This window comes from Lytechinus pictus, unplaced genomic scaffold (assembly GCF_037042905.1).
Source record: "Lytechinus pictus isolate F3 Inbred unplaced genomic scaffold, Lp3.0 scaffold_20, whole genome shotgun sequence".
Classification (NCBI taxonomy): Eukaryota; Metazoa; Echinodermata; class Echinoidea; order Temnopleuroida; family Toxopneustidae; genus Lytechinus; species Lytechinus pictus.
Window position 1 is genome coordinate 1,906,513 of NW_026974141.1, and position 27,556 is coordinate 1,934,068.

The 27,556-nt window shown below is 35.6% G+C and overlaps 1 protein-coding gene across 1 annotated transcript; it reads right to left on the reverse strand.

The window, feature by feature from the left end:
• Positions 1-13,866: 13,866 nt before the first annotated feature.
• Positions 13,867-21,630, reverse strand: LOC135157844 (uncharacterized). The gene is made up of 2 exons (XM_064114891.1): positions 21,372-21,630; positions 13,867-17,639 (listed from the first exon to the last, which is right to left on the reverse strand). The coding sequence occupies exons 1-2, from the start codon at positions 21,398-21,400 to the stop codon at positions 15,125-15,127; spliced, it is 2,544 nt and encodes an 847-aa protein (XP_063970961.1). The 5' UTR covers positions 21,401-21,630; the 3' UTR covers positions 13,867-15,124.
• Between the last annotated feature and the right edge of the window lie 5,926 nt (positions 21,631-27,556).

The following is a 27,556-nucleotide window of genomic DNA, read 5'->3' on the forward strand; positions in this document are numbered from 1 at the left end:
ATGCATTGGGGAAGGGAAATTAATTTGGAAGTGGGAAAAGGGAGAAAAGAAGAAAGGGAAAGGTAAAAAAAAAGAGGATAACAAGTAAAGGAAAAGAAAGAACAAATGAGGCAAGGGAAACAGGAAATAAGAATGGAACGAGCTAACATGATAGCAGAGGCAGATCAATTTCGCGGCCAATATCACGAATATGGGGGGGGGAAAATTTTTCACCCATTATTTTCCACGATCGACCGCTCTGAGTTGATTTTTGTTTGTTTCTTTCTTTGAAGGTGTAGGCCTAATTAACAGTCAGCTTTATTCTTATAAAACAACATAAATGCAGGGGCCGCAGAATGGTTTTCAAAGTGAGGGGGGGGCTGAGTCAAATGTTTTTTTTTGGGGGGGGGGGGTGACCATGCAAAAAATCACAATCAAATGGTCATTTTTACTTTTTTGAACACGGTTATGGAAAAAAGCAGGGACTGGAGCCCCCCCTCGCTTCCGCGACCCCTGAAATGTATAATCCTATACGTACTATTCAATATAGTGCGAGTGATGCGCGAGTTAAAATTTTTCGTAAATGTCATATTTTGTCCTGAAAATAAAACATCTAACTAATAACTATACTGCAAATACGAAGCACGAGCAGATTTTTTTTTCATATATATTCTGGCCTGATAAACAAGGGACCTGTTCTGATTGTAGTAGCCATGAAGACGATACATAGGCCTATATAATAGACAAGACCAATATGGGGAGAACTTGGGTTCAAGGAGCATTTTGGGGTAAAAGTTGGGAACCGGTCTATTTCACCTAATTTGAATGTGCTGAATCTGATAAGACCGGTTCCCAAGCCAATTTTTCATGTTTTGACCACCTAATTTGCATAAACAAAATGGCTGCCAAATTGACAATTTACAATCTTATTTCTACAATATTCTTTTTTAATATTCGCTTTCACCGATATGGATACTGCAAAATCCTGCATACTTAACATGTACCATTCGGAAAAATTTGTTATTTCTGTTTGCGGCTAATTAATTATGCAAATTTATGCATATTTTGCAATATTATGCTATAATTTGATGATTACACCTAAAATGTTTATTATTTTGGGTACAAATAGCATTTCTATCATTATGATAATTGTTTGGCCCTTAAATGTAATACTCAAGTCAATTTTTATATGTATTTTATTGTTGTTTGATATTTCTTTTGTGCTCTTGTATTTTCTGCCATTTGCTTCGTATATGTTTGATATGATATCTTTAAAAAACTAATATCAATTCCAGACAAATATTAAGCTTCAATGATTGAATCATTTAATAAACTTCTTTTGCCACAACTGTTAATTGTTCTCAGGAACAAATATACACACATGCTTCCACACCCACATCTGTATATAGAAAGTAATATACTTGCAAGGTATAGTAGACATGCCCAATATAAAAACATTGATGCTGATCCTATAATCATGACAATTACCAGATTCAATGAACCCGTAAGAAAAGAAAAGTTTAGAAGTTGGAAAACCTGTAATCATGCTGAACTTAAATTTCTTGAAATATATATATTAAAATGTTTTATAACAGATCAAATAATCAATTAAACGTATGATTTACGCAGTGTAGTTTATCAATCGGATATAAGTATCAGTACATTGTTATTATCCTTGTAGCAAAATTATATCTTTGATTCAGTTCCATCAGAACTGCAATCATGGCAGTTAACCAAAAAACAATTTGTAATAAATGCAAAGGGTCTGTACTACTGGATCACTTACTAGTTTTTTGGTCATTACCGATTTCTTCATTTATTTGGCAACGATACATTTTCCCCAAGTCAACCATCAAAGTGATAACTGAAAACCACAGCTTTTATCCAATCCTTGCCTTGGAAGAATCTTTGACGAACGATACTGAATACAGAAAATACAGGAAATTATATTTTAAAAAATGGGGCTAAACACAGATTAGCTCCATTGTTAAAACATGGGCAAAACAAGAAGGTTTCCAACTCAGTCACTGCCCCATGCAGAACAAATTTTTAGTGTGTCCTATGGTTAAAAAGTGCTAGAGATGCCCGATGAAGGTAAACCAGCATGGAGACAGTTGCAGAAGTCCAGTCTAGAGGTTATCTGGTCATGGATGATATTTTCTGCACCACCTCATGTAAGACAATGTCTGATCTCAACAATTATGTGGAGCAGGTAATATCCAGATTGGCAGACATTTAATGTGTGTTTCTTCATGCTCATTGTTCTATCAAAGACTACGCCAAGAGATCTAGCCTTGCATACTGGAGATATATAGCTTCCTCATCTATCAAGACTGGAGTTGTAGTCATAATAATTACGCATATATGGAGATGATAGAACAAGATACTTCGCTTTTTATGGTTAAGCTCCAGGAAGTTGACCTTCATCCAACATCGAATCCTCAATGGCAGCACCAACGACATCAGCTGCACGAACCTCTGTATCTTTACCTTTTGGATCAAAAGTGAAGTATACAGCTGGATGTCATCAGCATAGAAGTGTATACCAAGACCATGTTGCCACAATACAGAGCCAAGAGGAGTGATGTACAGTTTGAAGAACAAGGAACAAGGACAGACTCCCAAGGAACTCCATATCAAAGGGTAGTCACAGGAGACTGCATGCCAGTGATGAATACAGCTTCATACAGCTCTGTTGGCAAGGTAAGAGGAAAGCTGCCATTGGAGTGCAGAATCATCAATTCCAAAACAGACTGTCAGTCTCCTAAGAAGAATGACATGTTCACTGGTATCAAAACTGGTTGACAAGTCAAACATAACTTAGGCAACTGCTTTCCTCATAGAAAGAGAAATCCTGGCTCTACAATCGAAGAAATTCTCGACCTAGACTTTGATGGTGATATCTCAGACTCGCATGCAGCCTATCAGAGCTGGGTAAGCTATCGGATGCTGTTGGGTTTGGATTGATAATCACCTACAGGAACGCCAAACATGCCAGGAACCCACCATCCTCTGAAAGATATCTTCGTTATCAATTTGAAATAGTCTATCTTATGAAGATATGAAGATGTGTGAATATAGAAGTTCGATAAATGGCCTAGAAGACATTAAACAATTCACTGCGGTATTGAAAAGGTGCACTCCGAGCATTTAAATACCTGAAACAAGATCTGGTTAGACAGCAGATTCTCTCTCAAGACAAAAGTTTAGGTTTTCTCTATGGATCTGTGACACAAGAATCGGACATATCTCAAGAACACAAACACGATGACTTCGATACGTACTGCCTCCGCAGAATACTTGTACTAAATTGGTTTGATTTCAACAATTAGAGATGACTTTTATAATATGAGGCTGCCCTATCAATTAAGCCATCCAATTGAACACCAAATCGATGATAACTGACATTGATCATTCAACACCCCGAAGGTAAAGGTGTATATCAAGCTGGGGGAAGCTGGACGCCTCTAAGTTGGATGAAGCGGCAATCCTTGATAGGACAAGTGCAGTACTGCATTGGAAAAGATATATTATGGAGATGCACATGTAATCCGTTAATGAAGTCCAATAATAACAAAATATTAAAAGGATATGCAGTGACTTATTCGTTGTGGAACTTTAGAACATCACAGTCTGGCTTTTAAAACACGGAAAACGGTCTAATTGATAGGCAAAATGAGAAATTAGATTTTTCAAAATTGGGACAATTTGACAAGCGTAATGGAGAAAAACACAGGACATCTCATTTTCAGCAGACTGTTTTCACTTCATTTTGCTGAAGAAAAACACATTAAATATATATACATGTATGTGTGATCAGATTCTGTTGGTTTGGAAAATAACTACTCCAGAGGATATTAAATGCAACTGATTGACTATTAGGAGTTGAGAATTACAGTACTGTTATGATTCAAATTTAATAATTCATCATCTAAAATTGTAAATATGAATGAATTGATTGATATCATAATTCAAGATACCATTTTATAATAAAAATATAAGCAATTAATAGTGACATTCGCTTGGATACAGATAGGTTCATGAAATTCGTTGGATCTCCACCGGTGTGCTTTTGAATGGGAAGGCCCTCCGTGTAGGAGTTTACCTTTGTATGCAGATGTGGGTGTGGGAGTGGGTGAATCTGTTTATGCCCATGGATATATGCGAATAAATAAGTGATTACATAATTAAATCCTTGAAGCTAATTATTTTCTGCCATTGATAATCAATAATTTGACAGATCCCATAACAGAACATGTACAAAACAAAAGGTACAAAATACAAAGAAATACATAAGAAATTTAAAAACAATAAAATACATTATTATTCACTGTGATATTATATTTTAAGGGCCGTACAATTATTCATAATGATGTAAATGCTATTTGTACCAAAAAAATAAACATTTGAGCTGAAATTATCAAATTAAAGCATAATGAACCAAAATATGCATAAATTTGCATAATTAATTAGCCGCAAACAAAAATAACAAGTTTTCCCGAAAGGTACACGTATGTATATGCAGGATTTTGCAGTATTCATGTCTGTGAAAGCGAATATAATTAAAGAACATTGTCGAAATAATATTCTGAATTGTCAATTTGGCAGCCATTTTATTTATGCAAATTAGGTGGTCAAAACATGAGAAATTAGCTTGGGAACCGATCTTATCAGATTCAGCATATTTGAATTGTGTGAAATAGTCCGGTTTCCAACTTTTACCCCAAAATGCTTCTTAAAGTTTATATAGGCCTCTTTTTCCAGAATGGGTCTAGTCTATAATTATGATGGCCTATTTCAAGAATGGAATAATGCGAGCGCGAAGTGCGGGCTGAACATTTTTGACATTCCAACAAGAAAATTGACATTCTAAGCATTAATCCTGAACTGAATAGGTATATAACTAGACAATACGAGCGATAAGCGCGATGGGGAAAATTAAGATTTAGAGCTAAAAACGGGACACTAGTTCATGTTTTGTAAGGCGTGAAGATGGGTAATTAGGCATCTTCCTACGTAATGCGAGCGGGAAGTGCGAGCAGAATTCTAATCTGAAAACTATTTCAAACACTGAAAATGAAACTGACTGGATGTGGATCGCACTCAATAAATGATTCAAGCGCGAAGCTCGAGCGGATATTTTTCGGAAATTATTCTGACCTAGGACGGGAACATTCTAAGGACATTTTGTCATATGAAAATAGAAATTATCTACCTATTAAGTGTCCCCAAGCGCGAGATGAAAATTCTTTCAATTATAAAAAAAGACAATATAGTTATTAGCAATTCATGAAATGCTATTGTTATTATCTTATTTATTACTCTAATAAGCCCAATAAGAGCGAGAAATTTGTTAATATCAATTTCTGAAAACTGGATATTCTAAGTATTTTTCTATTTATGAATAGAAGGCATTGGTTGATATATCTTTAACAATTAATGCGAGCGCAAATCACGAACCGATTTTTTTTTAAATAAATTGTCATGAAAAGGGATTTTAAATAGTTTGTTATAGAGATAAATAACTAACCAATCGAAATGTGAGCGCGCAGCGCTAGCTGATAGGTTTTGACAATCAGAGCTGATATGTTTTGACAATCAGACCTGAATAAGAATATTTTGAGAATTTATTGTAAATACGAAGACTAGAGATTGGGTACTTGACAAATAATGCGAGCGCGTAGCGCGAGCTGCATTGATACTCGATCAGACCATAAACGGACTACGGCTGCACATTAAAAAAAATCAATTTGTAAATCAAGCAACGTGATATTTTAAGCTCCATATCAGCCCATTGAGGATTATTTGTATCTCGATATCAAACATGCAAGTGCGAGCGAAAAATTCATATAGTGATATGAAAGATTCTTATTTTTTTTGTATTTTCCAAGTCTTCTTCTCACCTTATTTTTTTCATTTGTCTTCCTCCTCTTTTCCTCCTTTTTTTCTCCTCTCTTTTCCCTTTTTTTATTTTCCCCACTCCTAGAGGGACCCGGGAACTTCGCCCTGGATCCGCGCTCGCATTATTCATGTTATTAATCTAGAAAGATCCCAAATTACTCATCCTTTTCATTATTTACAAAACATGAATGATGTGTCCCGTTTTAGTCTAAATCTCTTTTTTTTACTCTCGCGCTTCGCCCTCGCATCAATAGTTCAGTGATATACATATCCTGTTTACGTTTACAAAAAAGCTTAGAATGTCCCTTCTTTAGGTAAAAATGTACTTCTATTTGATTGTTGAAATATGCAACGCATTCATGGCTAACTGCAAGACGTCCTTGACAGGTGCATGGTTCCTTTTCGATCAGATCAAAACGTATATTTAAAATTTCTGTTCACGCTTCGCAGTAATTATTTAGTTGCATATATACACGATTCGTTCAGGCTCACAAACATTGCCCAGAATGTTAAAATTTCAAATACAAAATTAGCTCGCGCTTCGCGCTCGAACTATTTATATAAGGCTTATGAGATTATTAAATATTTATGTTGATTTATAGGAATACAGCTAATGGACTACCCCTTCAAATAAACATACATAAATCAACTTCGAGCGGCCGATTGTGGAAAATGTGACTGAAAAATCCCCCCCCCCCCATATCAGCGAAGCTGGATCCGCCCCTGTACCCAACATATCATTTGTAAATATGCCTCTATAAAGTAGCTATATACAGTTCTTTACTTGTGTTTCTGCTCAGACTCATTAGAAAGGTGCAAATTGGAAACTTGAAACTGATCATGCATCCAGTGCCATTTGGCCAGGGTATACCAATCATGGTACAAGAGCGTTTTATATAGTTTATGGCAATATCGAATTGGACTGTGTCAGGCAAGGTCGCCAATTATAGTAAAAAGATTCTTATAAAATTTTACGTTGTGAAGAAAGTTCAAAAATGGTCACTCGTTTCGTGTTAGATGTCAAGTAAGATTTTTTATTTATTGGAACGTGGAACAAAAGAAAATGTATCATTTTGGATTTTGAAATAAAAATTGGTGGAAACAGCAAAACAGACGGGCCCATATTTTATAATGGCAATTTTCGTACATTTAGCTCTATTGTGCAAGACTCTCTTACACTGGGGAAATGAAACAGAATATATGATAAATGACCATGCATGAATGAATGAATAAATGCATACAATTATTAAAGTAAATAAATAAAAATGTATGTCTATGAGCAATTTTCAAAATATACCTTGGTCGCCCCCAGCCCTGATCCGCCAATTTACATGTGGAAAGAAAAATTTGGGAAAACTGGCGTATATGCTGTATTCTCGACCGCTGGTCTTTCTCACATTCATAAAATATTTTGGGAATAAGTTTTGACTTTATAAAATTATGAAGTCAGAGATCTTTTCATTACAAGAGATTCGTACTTTGTTTCGTTGACAAACAAAAATTACACGTTTTATTCAGCCGAAGGCCAAATACTTGCTCGTGCAGTATTATTTTGTCCACCCTATGCGATTGGTGAGGTTGGGGGGGGGGGGGTAGGCCTATTGGGGAAGGGATAGGCCATGCAGTTGTACAAATAGGCATTTTCACAAGAAAGTGTGTGTGAAGAAATAATATTACTTCAATGCACTATGAATTATGATGCAATTAATTTAGGCCGATATCGCAACATGTTTGTTTTGGGTTTTTTTGCTTTTCTCTCACTCATAACAGTCCGAGTGACAATATATATCCGGTTATTCATGAGGGACGTGTATCGTTTGGTTGTCAAGTTAGAAACAAAGAATTGCAATAATAAAGTTTGTCAGACTAGACAAATTCCCAACAACTCGTTCCCAGCATGCAGCTCGATCCCCACCAAACCCCCCTCCCCTACGTTCTTTCTTTCTCTATATAATTTCTTTCTTTCATTGCATTTTTTCCCCTTCCCGTTCTTTCACCTCCTTTTTCTGATAATGACTTGAAAATCGATCAGCGCTTGGCTTGTAAATCATTGTCCCTGCCATTTTTTTTTGCATCTCTCCCACAGTTCAATGTTTAATTAAAGGTCAAGTCCACCCCAGAAAAAAAAATGTTGATTTGAATCAATAGAAAAAAATCCAACAAGCATAATTTTGAAAAATTCATCAAAATTGGATGTAAAAATGATTAAATCAGTATGGCATTTCCAAATTTCACATAGCCTATATTTTTCACAAAATAGTTATATGCACAACTCAGTATTATGCAAATGAGAGTTGATGATGTCCCTCGATCACTACCAACCGCGTAGCCAGGATTTCATTTTGGAGGGGGCGGTAAATGCACGCGAAGCGTGCCAACACTTACAGAGCGCGCGAAGCGCGCTCCCTAGGGGGTGGGTGCAGGGAGGGGGAGTTTCCCCCTCCCTTGCGAAGCTTTTGGTGTTTCATAAATTAAAATGAAAAGGAGCCGTCTCTCTTGTCTTTAGTACCTATATATCAGCTCCAATTCAGTTGACTATATTGTGATTTTGAACATTGTTTTCAAAAAAGATTGTGAACGCACAAAAAAGGAATACAATGGAGGAAATTAAAATGATAATAACCCCGCGCGAAGCGCGGAAACTAAAGCGTTTTATCAATTTTTTGCCATGAAAAGGGTCCCGAGAAAACGGTATTCTCAAACACATATTGGATACTTCCCTTGGAAAGATCAGATTTGATTACAAACAATTTAGCGACAGTGCATATCTTTAACTCGCAAAACAGAGGAGAAGAAGTGTATATGCCGGGAGGAAGATATTCCTCCCCGCGCAGAACAACGAAACTCTGAAATTTCAAAGGGCAGACGTTTCATCAAATGCAGATATCTCCAATACCCGATCGGCTCTAATTCAATTAATTTTCTAAGATTATTGAACTTCATTACAAGGAAAATAGTGCGCAAAAAGTTGAAACTTCTGTGATTTATTGAAATTATATAAAAAGGATACCTAATTTCTTTGACTTATCCTGAAGCGCTTCATTTTGAATTATAAAGAAACTTTGGTGTCATTCAAAATTTCAAACTGAGGGCGCAAAACAGGACAGGAGATGAATGTGCAGGGAAATGACATGAAGTTTAATAGAATTTGATAAAAAATATTGTACTTTTTTATTTAATAAGATACGAATTTTATACCTTCCTCTTTTTAAATTAGGAACCTGTTTGCCCCAAAAATTATGGTTGTTTAGTAATGAGCTGAAAAGCGGGAGAAGTTGACTTTATGGAGGTGACGGCAGAAATTGATATAAAGATTTCACCCAACCGTAGCCGACCCAACCAGAAGTTGCGCGATCAATTTAAAAAAAAGATAACTTCATATACTTCGGCCTATAACCATGCCCTAATGTATACATTTGAACTTTACCCGGCAAGAAACACATATATAGCTGAGGTGGAAAAACAGGGTTAGAGAAAGGGTGGGGGAACAATGGAGATCTTCAATATTGTCATTTAACCGCGCGCAGCGCGGAAGCAAAATTCATATATAAATCTAGAGCAATTAAGAGTGAAGGAGTTTCTCTTTTGAGAAAAAAAAAGAATAAAAAGAAAAAAAACCTCAAAGCTACCTTTCTTCCCTTTCCTCCCTTCCCTTTTCCTTTTCTCCTCTCTTTTTCTCTTTTTTTTCTTTTTGGGGACGTTTTTTTTTTTTTGGGGGGGGGCGACCGCCCCCACCGCCCCCCTGGCTTGTTTGAATTATATTTCAATTAGAGATTTGAAAATAAGGACCAACTTGACTGAACCATAGATATAATCCTCAGCGGTTATTCCACATATTCAGGAAAAAAATAAAATTATGGGGAAATATATAAAATGATATCGAGGCCCTATATCGACGTTACACCCGACCCACATTATTATTTTTATTGTTCTTTTGGTAGGCCTATTTAGTTAGTGAGATAGTGGTTATTACCATGTGAAATGGCCATATTATGGAAAGATATACGATCAAACTGAATAACATTATTTACAGAACTTTATCCAATAAATTACTTATTCCATAGGATAGCCAGTTTTCTGAAACTCGGCATGCTGAGCTGTATACTAGGCCCATGGTTTCGATTGAATCCAATTATCTCGGGACACGCAGGATCTCTCCATGTACATGACCAGTGAACTGAACTCTTCATGACCTTTAGGAGGCCCGGTATACAATATCATTGCATGCAATGTATCTGTTGACCTTATTACGTAACGTCTCCACACGCACTATTCAACACAAACACACACACTCATACCGTACACCCACGCACAAGTGAAAGAAATTCCCGGCCAGTCCTACTGCATACACAGAACATACATCCAACGTGCACACTGTACTAGTCTACGAATTCAGACACAATTAACCCAAAGACTGTTTATATATCATTTTAGTGAGAATTAAATCAATGCATTTCCAAAACATAAACAGGATGCACAATCTTGGAATTTTCTTTGAATGTAAGGGTTCTTTCTGTTGGTTTCATTTTCCTTTCTTTTCTTTTGAATCATTAGAATCGTAAAATAAAACTTTTTGTCAATCTGAAACAACATGAGCTGAGGCTAATACGCGGGAAGTCGGAGAAGAACCAAAAAAAGAAGTTTTTCCAATTCTAATTCTGTGCTGTACGTTATATTCATTCTGATTTATAAATTGTTCCAGTGTTATATTAGCAATCAGAGAGCAGATACTTATTTGCAACAGCTAATATCGTGGTTGCATTTTTTTAATGGGGAAGATGGGACGGTCGAGGTTTGTTATATGCAAGCGGCCCCCAGCCAAGGGCAAGTTCAAACTTCAAGGAAGGTAGGAATGAGGTACGTACTCCTAATATCGATCAAGGCTGTTTAGATCTAAAGTCTGCTCTGCCGTTCGTTGTAATGTGATGCAATCATGCAAGGAAAGTCTGGAAACGGCAATGTATCTACGACTATGAGCTTCGTAAAACCATAGAGCTGTAATAGCTCTATGGTAAAACTGATTGACAACGCAATTGTGTAGCGAGGACTATATCGTTCTCGCGTAGCACACGCACGGCAGAGGCGGTGGTGCGCACTTTGAGTGTCTGCATGCAGCTACGTTTCAAAAAGCTGGGTATCCCGGCAAGGTAAAATCCACACATGTAAGAGCATAATTTATCATGAAAAACACCTTTTCATTTCATATCATCCACATCATGACTGTTTTAGGACATACACATTCATATAATATACAAATTAATTAGAATGGTGACATGCCGATTTTGAGGAATTACCAAAACTATCCACCCTCTTTAACACAGGGGCTTGCGGACTGACTGATATATTCATCGTTTTAGCTGATCAAATTTGATTTATACATGTACAAAAGAACTTCCGTAAATGCACACAATCATGATCAAGTATATACATCTGCTTAATCTTTCATATTTAATAAGGCAAAGCAAAAATCATCCAACAGTAAATAAAAAATATAAATCACTGGGCCCCATCTTACAAAGGGTTACGATTGATCCGATCAATCTCAAATATATGGAAAGCCATTGATGTCATAATTTTTTCTTGAAGAACTTTGCGTAGTGTCCTTTGAAAACAAAAAGAAGCATACTGAATTGTCAAGAAAACAGTGAATGTGTGAATATACACTGATTTCTAGAAAATATTTTGAACAAACATGTATTTTAGATGTTGATGTTGCTGGCTTTCCATAGTTGCAATTGATCGGATCAATCGTAACTCTTTGTAAGACGGGGACTTACTTAATCTCTCACATTTGATAAGGCAAAGCAAAAATCATCCAACGGTAAATAACAAATATAAATCAGGCTTATCTGAATGCCCATGACCAGGGCCCAGTAACACAAAACCTAGTGACTGATTGTGAGGCTTGTTTTTTACGATTGATCATACACGTTAATCAATGCAATCAATTATAGAAATAAGCCCCATGATCGATCGCTAAGCTTCGTGTTACATGCCCCTAATGAAAGATAGTTTTATGACTTACAAACACATCAAAGCAAAATATTGCACAAAAGAAGATTGATTTAAATCAGAAATGGTTGACCCAATTTATCCTTGCTCGAATTTGCTCGAATCATTCCAAAACATTAATTTTCAAAGGATTTTACGGGCTAGAACATTACACTTAAGATGTTTAAGTACATTTATATGGAAAACAAAATGAAATAACTTATCAAAATGGAATCCTACTCTGGCATTAACAGTCAGGTTGCTTCTATAGAAAGAAGAAATATGAGCGAAACATAAAAACTAACGAAGACAGGTGGAAAAATCCATCAAAAAAGACAAAGAAATAAGAATTTGTCTTAATATGATATTTTCTGACATGATCACATATTTATATCGTGTTATATAACTTTTCCTCCTTTCATTTTTTTCATGTAAGGACTAAATATTTTTTTCTCATGAAAGCGTGTTTGAAATGATGTCTTTGATCAATCGTTGAATGCAAAAGCAATGTAATTTTAAATGGTATGATGAAATTTCAACTTGATCATGGGATTTCCGTTTGGGAGATTTGTCTCTTAAGAGACAGTAGCAGTTCTCGTCCACAACGTTCACAACACACTGGACATCAGCTCAAGTACACCCAGCCTTTTTGTAGGGTGAACTGCTACATGTACAGTATGTTCCCAAGAACCATCCGTATTTGGAATACTCTCCCAAACGCTGCTGTAACTTCGACCTCTATAGCTGGCTTCCGGGGAGCAACATTGCCTATCATTCAGCAAATGTTGGCTCCCCCTCCCCTTAAGATGCTGTAAGAGGGACACACACGCACCACCCGCACACTGCACCTAGCACACTGTATATAGTGCACCAAGAATACCACCACAGGATCACCACATCACCTGAAGCACTGGCAGCACCTGACACAGCACAAACCTCTCCAGGACAGCGTGTACGCTTTTTGGGAGAGTACTTCTTCAAGGTTCAAGGTCGTAAGATTAAACCTTTAATAAAACATCCAATGTTATTCATTACTGGATTTGCCAAATCTCCATCAGTATGTTTTTGTTTAACTCTATTGCTATCAAGATCAACTTAAATTCAATGGGAGCCCCCCCCCCCCCCGCCCCTTTAATAGAGAATGACACCGTAGTCATGGTGGTCTTTTTTTAGGATCAGAAGAAAAAAATATTTTCTTTAAAAATTTTTTTTTTAAAGAAATGGGAAAATGGAAAAGCGATTTGTCATGACGATTTTAAAGCACTTCCCGATCTAGGACATGTAGGAAGCATGCGCATTTTAATAGCCTTGAATACGATTTGAGCCCCAATGAAACCCATAAATTTCATCTTTTAAATTAAAAAAAATCGTAATCTTTGCTATTTGAAACTCTTTGAGGCATGATTTTATGAACATCATCGTACAGTTAAATTCATTTATGAAATTTATAAAGAATCGCTATCAAGGGCTGAAGGTTAAAAAAAATCCGATACGGCATTCTCACACCAAAAGAGCGTGCACTGATGAAAAAAAAAATGAATTAACTATCCATATATAGGAATATAATTTATTGCCGTTATTTAATAATAAGGGAATTTATGTTTGACGAGGAGAAGAAAAGAGAGGAGTTGGGTAGTAAGGCCGTCTGTCTACATCGTACTTGGTGTCAAATGTGCTGTACCTCAAAGTGATAATTAAAAACTGCAAAAAGAAAGAAAAAAAAACACTCACTCCAGATCCAAAGTTGATTTTAAAGGTCAAGTGCAGATACCTTAGATTCAGTCTATAAAATGCCTTAAACTAAAGGTTGTGGGAAAGGATTGGGTCGGAGTACCATTAGACTTTTACCAAATACATATTATTAATTCATTCATTCATTTATTCATTCATTTATTCATTCATTCATTTATTTATCTGTTTATATATTTATTTATTTATCTATATATTTATTTTGTATTTATTTATTTATCTATTTATTATTTCATTTTGTTATTTAAATATTCATGTATTCAAATCATGTATTTATATATTCATTCATTTTATTTAATTATATCAAATTTTGTTAACATTACAAACTTGCCTTGTATTACATACTAAATTTAAGAGAAAATATGGAAAAGGGTTCATTTACTATTTCTTTTTCCCCTCATATTTCTATTTATTTATCACTTCATATTTCCTTTCTCTTAACCGCTTAGAGTCAATTTGCAGTTTGCGGTATACAAAATGATTATATTATAATTATTATTTTAATGGGGATTCCCCAGATTGCGATAATCCGTGTACCTTACCAAGAATATACAGTCCCTCAAAATATTTTATCTATTCCCCTAAATTTTGGATGTTGACGTTGAAAGTTGCAACTCCTCTGCTGGTGGGACTTAAATATAGCTGATTGACAGAACGAATCCAGTACGTTCAAATATGCGATAGATGTGTATGTATGTTGTGAGTCATGAATTCAATCAATGACAAATCCAATACACTTGTTATAACTCATCATGATAATTATGATAATAATACCAATAATAACCGTGACAGTAATACCGTGTTTATATGTTTATCCGGAGAATTAATGGTGCTTTAAAAATGCCAAGAGATTATTCCCCGCCTAAGTATGTAAAGAAACTTGGATGTTCATGAAGTAAAAATGCAAAAAAACAATTATCAAGATGAGGGTTGGATGTGATCTGAAGATTACTTGAAAAAATTGTTTTAAATCTTAATGGATGTCTCAGCGATAATTATACATGTATTATTTTTATGATAGATGCATGAAATTTAGATCCGGGATTTCGAGGGGCGAATAAGACATTTGACATAAATGGTTGCAATTGTTTCATTTTCAAAGCTGATCGTATCGTTAAGTTCTATTTCATGTAACATTAACACCAACGAAACTAACTCAAAACCGACCGAAGATTTGTTTTGAAATAATAGGTGACATCGGTCTGAAGTCGAGTGCACCTCTGATCATGAAGCTATAGCTCCATGCTATGATTATAGCGTTACCAATAAATTAATTAGGAAGGCCGACAATATGCACATACACACACAAAATCCTGATGATTTTAAAAAACAATTGTTTTGAACCCAAGCACTCGACAATTGCAATGAGTATATCAGCAACCAATTTTCAAATTCACTATTTAATTGCAATTATGACTGATTTGGGAACTATGATTTTGATTGCAAGTTTTGTCCAACGTCCCATAGGTTATGCATACTATTATCAACACAATATGAGCCTGGGTTACGCCTTGCTTTGGTTAAAGGCAGGACTGACAAAGACCACGTGTTTTGTGGTCATAGGAGATCTCTTGGCCATGAGACCTGAGGCTGTGCCGATGGTCCTCGATCTCCTAGAGCGCTTGTCCCGACTCTTGAGATGTCTTGATGGCAGTCGAGCCATCATCCTTTCCAAAGAACGACTAGAGATTGTTGTCATCTGACTCTCCAGACCATTAACGTCGGAAATCTCTAGCTGCTTGATAGAGGTCTTAAGATCTTTTCGGATCTTGTTGTTATTGCTGTCGTTGGTCTCTGTTCCATTGTCATGCTTGATTCCTTCTTTGTATTCAGAGTAATCACTTTTACCTTCAAGAAGTTCACTCTTAAGAGAAAACGTTTCTGCAGCGTCATTTTCACATTTGTCATTCCCAGGTTCTTCCTTTGGATGACCTTCGTCAGCGTTGCTGCCAGAATTACCACTGTCTTTAGAATCCTTACAGATACCCTCTTTTGAACTGGCCTTTAGGCAACTCGTTTCCGCTTCGATTGTCACTATATTCACAGACTCGCCCTGAACGTTCTTTTTAGGCTCCGAAGTTCCAGGTGCCTTTGTCGGGACAGGAATTCTTTGACCTCCCTTTGGCTCTTTATCGAGTGTTTCTTCGCTTATCCTGTAAACCGTCGCTCCTTCCGCCATCTGTGCAAGGATCTCGGGTAAGGACACACTGGCAAGGGTTGCATCCACGGGCGTCGTTGGCGGTTGGTGGGGGACTGCGTACAAACGCGGTAGAACGTTGTCTGGTGTGACGTCGTTGAGTGTTTGTTGCTCTAGGTACTGTCTTTGCAGTTCCGAAAGTGCTTCAATCTCGTCCGAGGTATTTGCTTTGGTCGGGATTCTTCCACCGGTTATACAAATGGCATTGTAGCCAAGGCGACTGTTCAACCTACGTGGTTTTGATTTGCGTTTCTGTTGGCCGGTGTGCGCAATATCCGACTGTAAAGTGATCTCTCTGGGTTCATTCGTCATCGGCCTCTCTACATCTCCATGGAATGATATTTGAGATGGCAACGATTTGGACGTGAACTGATTCGACGCGTACAGTCGTTCATTCTCTCGCTTGGAATTATACATCGGATATTGCATGCGTAGCTTATGGCGTTCCTGAACAAGGAAATCAGTCGGAAGGTACTCATCTAGCGATTGTCCAATATCTAGTGTAGGCACCCTGCTTGAAGACCTGGTATACAATCTCTCAAGCTCCGGAGGAAGTGGTTGACTGCAGACTTTCGCGCTGTCTCCTGGTGTGATGACACCTGTCATGATTGGACGTTCCCTGCCTTTGTGTCCTATATGAGTGTTATCTCTTGAATTTAGTTGACTCCGGCCACCATCAATCTCGAGGCGCTTTGGCAAATGCTCCTCCTCCAACATCTCCTCAAGGCTTCGAGTCCTTGGACGCTTCTCTCTAGCAGCCGAGGACCAATCCAGGCTTCGACTTTGAAACATGTCCTGCTTACTGTTCATCGTATCCGACCTCTGAAGCATGGACATGAGCGAAACCTTCCGAAGGTACTCACTGTAGGTCATCTTACCAGTACGGACCGAGGCAGCCCATCTTCCGAGAAGAATCTTTCTTGTCATCTCATCAGGTACATCCTTTGGGGTTGCAGCCTCCGATGTACAGGTGTGGGTCAAAGCCTGTTGACAACGCGGTCGCAGGTCCGGCAGGGTGATACATTGGTCATCGAAGCCGTCTTCAGAGTAGTCATCAAGAACTGGCACTCGAACCTGTAATATAGGTGTATTCTGTCTTAAGACTGCATCAATAGCATTCGAATCGATTCCTTGACCTTGACTTGTATTTGGAAACGCGAGACCTTTTTCCCTAGGGGAATTTATTGGATCGTTGAGTAGTTGCAGCTTTTGCGTAGATATTGCAGGATAGGACTTCCAGTCAGGCCCTATTCGACTTTCCTTTAGCCGTTGTCTAGACTTATTCGAAGCGTCCTGGATGATTTTCCAATTGTTGCCTGTCCGATCACGAATCTCCATAATGTGAGGAAGTCGGAGCTCTTCCGTTAGTTCAACCAGACCCGAATCTCCCAAAGGTTTACAGAACCTTGGGGACACCTGGACACTTCCGGTATCGCTTACATGCTTTTTAAGCTGGTGCTTCAGGTCTCTTGTTGCTTCCTTGATGATGTCCTCCGATGCCTTTGACGTTGCAACCGGTGGGAGCTTCACCTCAACATTCTGTCGCAAGGGACCAGGCTTCTTTGCGTTGGTCACCTTCAACTGACCGTTAGGACCAAACAAGCCGGGGTTGCTCTTGGCAAAGAGTTCCTTGGAGTCATAGCTCTTCCCTTTGCATGTACAGTGTTGCTTATGCAGTGCAGTGTTGACACTATTCGTGAAGAGCTGAAGGAATGCCCCCGTCTGCATATCATTGGGGTCTGGGAGGGGAGGATTATGGGTCCGTGAGTGATCCGGACGTTCTGCTATCTGCTTCCATTGTCGAGTAAGATCCTCTTGATAGCTGAAAGTCAAAAAAGGAGAGAAGATGTGACAAGGTTTTGCTTAATTACACCTTGCAAGCACTATCAATTACATTTACATAATATTTTGTCAGGTTATCAAATGGTTTTCTGTTATCACTCCAAAGGATTTAAATGATGATATTATGATAATGATGGTGATACAAATGATGATAATGATGATAATTATAGTAATGATAATAATGATAACAATCATGCCATGATGATGATGATGCTGATAATAATAATAATAATCATAATAACAATAATGATTATAATACTAATACTACTAATAATAATAATAATGATAATAACAATAAATGCAATAATGATGATAATAATAATAATAGTAATAATTCTAGGAGTCGAGGTGTCCTTTGAAACGATACAGAAGGCAAGCTTGCTTGGAACAGCTCATATCCTTCGGAAGGTCTTGAATTAGAAAGAGAAGTGAACAATGAGAATAGGACCCATTTGATAGAATATAGAACAATAACCCTAGATTTCTGGAAGAAGTCCGGTTGCTGTTTAATATACCAACAGAACACCAAGTTGTGGACAAGGGAAATAATAGTAATAATGATAAAAATTATAATAACAATACTACTACTACTACTACTAATAATAATAATAATAATGATAATAATAACATTAGTTATAATAATAGCAATGATATTACTATACTACTACCGCAGCCGGGGTAATAATATGATACCAAGTATCAAACGCAGTAGAGTACTGTATATGCAATTATAGTTGTTGCGCTATACAAATGGAACATACTACTACTACTACTACTACTACTACTACTACTACTACTACTGCTACACATGCATGACTACTACCACTACTACTACTACTACTACTACTGCTACACATGCATGACTACTACTACTACTACTACTACTACTACTACTACTACTGCTGCTGCTGCTGCTGCTGCTGCTGCTGCTGCTGCTGCTGCTGCTACTTCTACTACTACTACTACTACTTCTACTACTACTACTAATAATAATGATAATAATACTTCTATTATTACTATACTACTACTACTACTACTAATGTTTTAATTGATATTCACATAAAACACGTATTCGCGAACACGGGTGCGCAAGACGCATGCAAATAATTGATCTTTGCTAGGCGACGAACAATATAATATTTCAGAAGCACAGATTGACGGATGATTGTCAAGGGTGGAACAAAAAGAACTATTTTTGTTTAAGATTTTATTCAAGATTGTCAAAAGTAACAAAAATAGATATTTTTTATTTAAGATGACAATCTGACAAAGCATTCCTCTTCTGAAATCAATAGCGGTTATTTCTCGCAACCTCAGAGTTACATATCTCCGTTCTCAGTCTAACAAAAAACATCAAAGTGAAATAGATATTTATTGTTATAGCAACGGCGATTGAGAACAAGTACAGTATCAAATAAATGGCGTACGAGTCAATGTTTCTAAAGAGATTTTGACTTTTTCAATACAAGAAGTGAATTTTGTGATAGATTTTGACATGACATTCAGAAAATAATAGGGCCTATCATATTTCACCCTTTTCCTTTCCTTTTCTTTCATTTACCCCTTTTTTCTTGGTCGTGATTTTTCTTCGCCCCCTCCCCCCATCTCCAGGCCAGCGCTTTTAGTCTATGTTTGCTTAGTTATATTTACGCATACTTCTGTGTATGATATAAATACTGTTTTCATATCCATTTTTTGGCTTTTTTTATCAGCATGACTTTATACAAAAGTGTAATTTTGAAGAAAATAAATGTTTACTTAAAATGAAATGAAATGAAATGGAATGAAATGAAATGAAAATGAAACTTAATAACAGGGCATTTCAGAAAAAAAAGATGGAGATAGAGCCAGATTCCATCCATGTATGCGAAGTCTTTGTGCGAATTTTATTCTCCATTTTGTCATGATGGTATGTTTCAAATTTCTTAAAACGCGTTTTACTCTTCCTCTAGCTGCACTTTAACACGTTTCATTATGCATGCTATGAATTTTCAGTTTTGCCCACGTCATATCGAAAACCATTTTATTTCTGTATCATTTCATAAGCATCTAATTTATTAATGTTTAAAACGGCTTACACGAAATATAATACATGTAATACAAACAATTCTCATTTCGATTTTTATTCCCAAGTCAATAAATATAATAACTCATGATTATAACTGAAAACAAGAGTTTCAATCGTAAATAAACACAAAGGAGTTTAAATAAATTGAAATGAATTTTAAAAATCAACGAATTACGACAGGAAAATACTTTTAGAATACAAAATCCCTAAAAAGAATGGTAAACTTTTGCACATCTCCTTTGATACGTTTGAGTTTTGATTAATAAAATGTTCGTCTACTTAATCTTAAATGCCATGTAAATAATTTCATTGGTCTGCATCGTTGTATCTTTCTTGATTTCTTTATAAATATATTTGTTATTTATGCTGTCATATCTTAGATAAATACTCAATCATAAAAGGTATACCCTCATTCATTTTATACGAATCATTTTCACAAGTTGAATTGCACAGTAAGCATGTTTAGTGAGCATCGTCAAATTATTCAACATACAAATCGTCAGACACTCAACTGTTTAAGTCCCAACTGCATTTATTTAAACGAAAAACACTCCGATAAGATAAATAGCTATCAACTGACTATGTACACAGTGTAGTTATGGTTATTATCATGATTATTATGTAAGGAGATAGATTATTTATCATCAATTTATGCAATGAATCCGCCTGAGTTTACGGACGACAAGGCAGACTGTGAATATTGTTTTCATTTTCAAATAAAAATTATTTCCCTTAAAATTTACATTTCTTTTGATTAAAAAAAGATGGTGAAATACCCAATGCTCGAGATAATTACACAGAATGGACTATCAATTACAATGCAATCAGAAATTGACCTTATTGAAGCTACTCAAATATATTCGACGCTTATCTAAACTTAGTGGATGAGCAAGCAGATAATAGTCGTTCTAAAATTACAAATAACATTTGAGTTTCATAATTGATGTTTGTTTTCCCTTCTAAAAACTCGCCATTAGTTGAGAAAAACAAAAGAAATTCGGATGCAATTCTGCTTTTTTATTTCCTTTGTGAACCTAGACACTTTAGTTTCATTAAAGTATATTTTTATAAAGTAATTAATTTTTCATTGTTTTTGTTGTATTGCTATGTATAGCTTTATAACATGAACTAGTCATTTTCTTCCGTAGTGTGTTTTACGACAACCCGACCATCGAATTTTTAGTTCAAAAAGTTGTGTCTTGTTCTTCAAGCATGGCATTATGATTGGTTCCGTTCGACAAACCAAGCCTAAAATTTAGTTGAAGTTATAATTCTACCGTGCATGGCATAGCATGACAGACATAAATCTCCGAGTAATTAAAGAAAAAATGACAATGAGAATTCATAAGGTTAAATGATAATAATGAAGTTGATAAAGAGTATAGCTTCCAAAGTATTGAAGTGGTAAAAAAAAAAACTACAACGTTACTCTACTCGCAGATTTATTTATGTTATATCACTCCTGTTTCTATTTTTTCACTTGATTTTTGCATTCTTTCCATGTTTTCTGTGTTAAGATGTTCCATGGACTGGCCTGCCAGAGTCTACCGGGATTCAACCATACACCCGCTTACCCAACCGGCGCCCCGCACATCAGCATTCGATAATAAAGATATTACCCCTTCGCATACAATTAATCTTTACCTTCCTTCCATCGGACTTCTCGTTGCCATGGTAATTCACTAATATCCTCTCATCTTACAAGTGAAGCTCTAATTGCATATCCGATTAGGTTGGATTTTACACACATTCCTAATTGAAGAATACATGCATATATTCCTTCCGTAGCAACCGGCGAATTAGACTTCTGATATCAAAGGCCGTACTTTTATTTGTTATATCGACTGTTCGATGCGCCACGCGGGGGTCGATAGTTTCTCCTATTGCCCGATGTTGTTTCCTCCCCTGCCCCATTCTCCAATCATTATCAATATTTAATGAGGAACTAGTTCCTGACTGGAGGGGTAACAAAAGCAGGATTGATCGGATTGTGAGGGGGTAAGAAAACTCTCCACGGTGGATAAGCATGAGAGGGGGTAGGGGTGCAACGTGCCGGTGTATGGTATTGAGCGAGGGGGCTGTAGGGGTGAAAGGTTATAGGAAGGGGTGGTATAGTCTTTCCCCATGAGCATGGATGTTGTTGCCATGGTGATGCTAATAGCGTATCGCAGACCGCGGAAAAAAAGAAACGTGATGGAATGGACTGGTGTGTTGTTGCGTGATTGGGATTAAATGTGAGGATTTTATTTCTTAAAGAATAAATACAAATTGTAATTCCCAAACGCCCCTTCTAGAGGGTTAAATGACTAACCCTCTCGCTGTCTCTCTTTCTCACTCTCACCGTGGGGGATCAATTTCGGATATAATGCCTTGCTCAATGGCATAAGTCTCGTGGCCAGGTTTCGAACCTCGTATACCTTGTACCCACCCCTTCCTCACTCTCTCTCTCTCTCTCTTTCTCTCTTTGCGATCTACATTCCAGCACCACCCGTTATCGTGGATATCCCACTCGTAGAACTGACCAAAAACAAACCCTTCTTTCCCTTTTGTAAAGTCACCTTCGCGGGGTGCTTCAAACAAGTTGTAAAAACCTCAAATGACAATTAATTCTTTCTTTTGGTATTGTCTGATTCTACACGTGTTATTGAAAAGCGTCGATAAATATCTTTGACTGAGGAATTGATCAGTTCTATCGCCTGGGGCTTTTAGCGCAACAAAGCCGCAATGCTATCGATCGTGGAGTATAGGCCACTCAGTGGAGTAACTAGTAATGGCGAGCATTCATTGTAGTTATAGTTTGTTGCTAGGCAACGGACTCGTAACCATACCCAATTTTTAGGGCGAAGATGAAAAATGGAGACAGGAATGAAGGAAAAAAGCGAGAGTAAAAGAAGGAATAGAGATCATAAATGTTAATGGATATTAAAACAAATGCAAGCTAGAGTGAAAGAATGAAAGGTAGGAAGAAGAATCTTTAAAAGAGAAAGAAAGAAAGAAAGAAAGAAAGAAAGAAAGAAAGAAAGAAAGAAAGAAAGAAAGAAAGAAAGAAAGAAAGAAAGAAAGAAAGAAAGAAAGAAAGAAAGAAAGAAAGAAAAAAAGAAAGAAAGAAAGAAAGAAAGAAAGAAAGAAAAAAGAAAGAAAGAAAGAAAGAATGAAAGAAAGAAATAAAGAAAGAAAGAAAGTAAGAAAGAAAGAGAGAAAGAAAAAAAAAGAAAGAAAGAATGAAAGAAAGAAAGAAAGAAAGAAAGAAAGAAAGAAAGAAAGAAAGAAAGAAAGAAAGAAAGAAAGAAAGAAAGAAAGAAAGAAAGAAAAAAAGAAAGAAAGAAAGAAAGAAAGAAAGAAAGAAAAAAGAAAGAAAGAAAGAAAGAATGAAAGAAAGAAATAAAGAAAGAAAGAAAGTAAGAAAGAAAGAGAGAAAGAAAAAAAAAAGAAAGAAAGAATGAAAGAAAGAAAGAAAGAAAGAAAGAAAGAAAGAAAGAAAGAAAGAAAGAAAGAAAGAAAGAAAGAAAAAAGAAAGAATGAATGAAAGATGAAAGAAAAAAAAAAGAGAATATAGAAAAAAGGTAAGGCAGTGAGTGATTCGTGTTTTTATTGGGAGGAATATTTTAATGGCTAACTAAACTTTCAAAAAATGACTTCATGAAATTATTTAGATAAGTATAATAGTATTGCTTAAATTTTCCTTCGTTAATAACAATTTTGTGCCTTATTCATGTTATTCCAGAGAAGAATTTCCTGCATTACACACACAGAACTTGAGGCATAAGGGTTATTACATAATTCTTTTTATACCAGTTTTTATAATTGCTATACACTGAATAATTCTACACCGTATACTTTAAACATATTCCTTTACTAGTCTGATATTCATTCATTCTATATTTATTTCATTATTATGATGTTTCATAAATGACAATTTTGAATACAAATGTTAACATTGATATTTTACATATGCGTTTTCACCCATTTTGTTATGTTTCAGGGCCTTAAGGAGAAACAAATATACTGCTGGACAAATCACCCACTTGAAATAAACCAACTAATAATACATTTTTGATTTTCAATAAAATAACTAAAATAAATTATTTCGACTGATGTTTTCTTCTTAGGTCACCGTGAGAAATAAGATTCTAAATCATTTTACTTTCCATATTTTTCGCAAAGTTATGTTATAATTTATCATTAATATTTTTATACATCTTTAAAAAATAAAATCACGAACCATTCTACACACACGAGCCAACATGTTCCCCTCCGCTTTTGATATTCAGATATGAAATACTACACTGTTAATAAAGACAGATTTGACAGCCTTTCTTCTCAAATCAGTGTCGGGAGAGGTATTTTCTGTAGCTGTTTGTGATAAACAAAAATCTAAATGATACTCATGGCAAGAAAGCATTGACTCTGATCTACGTTTCACCCGCAGATCAAAGAATTCTAATCTGCGTTAATGTTTCTTTTGCAAATTACAAGCCTTTTCGCAAATGTCAATTTAAAATTGTGGGAGTTTTGATTTCCAATGCGATTTTTGCCTTTGTGTAGTACTATTGAGCGTCATGGAGGTCGTTTTGAGTATGAGAATGAACTTTAAATGTTTTAAAGTGATATTAAGTCAGCTCGTGTCACGTGAGACAGGTGTCGTGTCGAGGGATGCAAGATTGTACTTCTACTGAACGAAAAAAAAGGTTGAAAGGTCAGGAGGAAGCTGCTTTTGGAAAGAAAGTGAAAGAAAATGTAAAAGGGTACGAAAGCTTGAAAAGCTTGATATATTTTATCTTGATAGGTTTATATATATATAATATGCATATTTCATCAACTTGAAAGTATATCTTTAGGAAAGTCAGATGTGTACGTGTGTGTAGGTAATATGTGGAGAGAGTGAGAGATGGATGTGGGAGAGGGTTGAAGGGAGACTGGAAGAAAAAGATTGATTTCCCGATAATGGGGAGGGGTGTGTATTTTTTTTTTTTCGGGTCAGTCCATGGTGTTATAAAATAGCAATGTAATATGTATATATATACTTATATATATAATATTATATTATATAATATATAATAATATATAATACTATATATAATAATAATAATAATAATATAGGGTATTTATATTGCGCACATATCCACCGTGTTAGGTGCTCAAGGCGCTCCTATATTACCCGGCTAAGCTAGGCGTTCATAGCGCACACAGCTTTTTAAGGAATTACTTCCTACCGGTACCCATTTACCTCACCTGGGTTGAGTGCAGCACATTGTGGATCAGTTTCTTGCTGAAGGAAATTACGCCATGGCTGGGATTCGAACCCACGACCCTCTGTATATATATATATATATATATATATATAATACTATATATATATATATAGTATATAATACTATATAGTATTATGAATATAATACTATTATATTATATATATATACTATTATAATACTATATATATATACTATTATATTATATATATAATACTATTATATATATAATACCATTATATTATATAGTATTATATAAATAATACTATATAATATAATATATAATACTATATAATATAATATATAATACTATATAATATGTATATATAATACTGTATGTGGAGCGTTGTGGCCCAGTGGATAAGTCTTCTGACTTTGAAACAGAGGGTCGTGGGTTCGAATCCCAGCCATGGCGTATTTTCCTTCAGCAAGAAATGTATCCACATTGTGCTGCACTCAACCCAGGTGAGGTGAATGGGTACCCGGCAGGATCAATTCCTTGTATGCATGAGCGCTGAAAGGCAACTCGAGCTAAAGCCGGGGTAATAATGATAACAACGCGCCTCGGAATATAATATTTCTAGATAGAAGACGCTATATAAATGCCTATTATTATTATGTGTACAATGTATACACGCTTAAAATGTTGGGCAACATACTGTCCACTGTATTAGGTAATGTATATGTTGGTAATATATATATATTATGTATTCTGGGCAATTATTACCCAATTAAGCAAATTTATTAACCAATTATTAGTTTTTATTACCCAATTTGGGCAGATTTTAACCAATAGTTGTGTGGACAGTATGTTGCCTAGGGTTGGTTAAAAGTTTGGCATTTTTTGCCAAACTATTTTAAGAGTATATATAATACTGTATGTGTATATAAAATATATGTGAAGTAGTAGTTCATATAGTTCAGTAGTTCATATAGTTCATTCTTCCTTTCATAAAATTCATACATGGTAGTTCAAAAAATGTTAAGATTAAAACAGATTGTCCACATAACATAGATTGAAGTAGTTACATATCTCACGTCATATACAGAGTAGGATTCCGAACACAAAAGTTACACAAAACTTACATTTTGAAAGAAAGAGGAGAACTTAAAAAAGCTAGGCTTGTGAAGACAAGGTCCTTAATTAGGATACGATGTGTACAGATATGTCTTAAATACCTTAAATAAGACTACAAGACTAAATCTACATGGAAAAAATGAAAGAAGGAAATACAAAATGAAATTAGTAACAGAAGGAAATAAATTAGGGATAAATATCAATTAATAAATATATATAAGTTTAAAGGTCAAGTCCTCCCCAGGAAAATGCTGACTTGAATAAATAGAGAAAAATCAAATTAGCATAGTGCTGAAAATTTCATCAAGATTGGATGTAAAATAAGAAAGTTATGACATTTTAAAGTTTCGCTTATTTTTCACAAAACAGTGATATGCACAACTAGGTGAGTCGGTCGATGATGTCCATCACTCACCATTTCTTTTGTTTTTTATTGTTTGAATTATGCAATATTTCATTTTTTTTTAGATTTGACAATAAGGACCAACTTGAATGAACCATATAGTATTCAACAATGCTAATTCCACATGTTTAGGGAGGAATTAATCGTTGTATCACTTGACAATGAGGAGAAAATTAGAATAATTCATTTTTCATATAGTAAAATACAAAAGAAATAGTTAGTGGATGACGTCGTAGTCTCCTCATTTGCATACCAGCCAGGATGTGCAAATAACTGTTTTGTGAAATTAAGTGAAACTTTAAATTGTCATAAATCTCTTATTTTACATCCGATTTTGATGACATTTTCAGTGTTATGCTTGTTGGATTTTTATTTTCTTATTCAAATCAACTTTTTGTTGGGGTGGACTTGTTCTTTAAGTTAAAGAAAAAAAATTTGCTCATCTCTCGGATGTACTTAGGGTATAATTTCAAGATGCCAGGAAATCCTTCAATTATAATCTCTAATTAGTCAAAATGTCCCCCCAAAAAAAATTCCGAAGTGAATGAAAATTGAGGAAGAAGGAGCGAGCTGAGGATTTTTCGAAAGCAACTACTTCGGTTTCTTTCATTTTGGTTACTAATTCATTGCATTAGGCAAATATAATTGGAATTTTCTGCGTCGCGTGCATTATCATCGATTTATCAGCAAATGGTTATCAGCAAATATTTCATATAATGAAATACAAAGGAAATAGTGATTTGATTTGATTTGATTTGATTTGATTTATTGATTTCCGTTTCACAACATAAGCATGATAAGTATAACAAACAAGGTCGAAAATAATGCAAGACGTAATAAAATATATATAACATAATCTTAGATTTAAGGAACACAATTCAATAAGTGAGTGGGTGATGTCTCTTGATTAGCATATCGACCAGGATGTGAATAAAAAAGTTTTGTGAAAATAAGAGAGAAACCTTGAAATGTCCCAACTCTCTTATTTAGCATCCGATTTTGATGAAATGTCCAGTGTTATACTTGTTTGATTTTTCCCTTTTTAGTCAAATCAAAATTTTTATGGGTGGACTTGTCCTTTTCATACCCCTCTTCCTTA

What these genes read in the sequence shown, in the direction of transcription:
- LOC135157844 (XM_064114891.1), bottom strand. Translation starts at nt 21,400, where the DNA reads ATGGCAACGAGAAGTCCGATGGAAGGAAG. An exon ending in AGAAGTCCGATGGAAGGAAG is followed by an intron (nt 17,640 to 21,371) that starts GTAAAGATTAAT and finishes TTTGACTTTCAG; the next exon opens with CTATCAAGAGGATCTTACTC.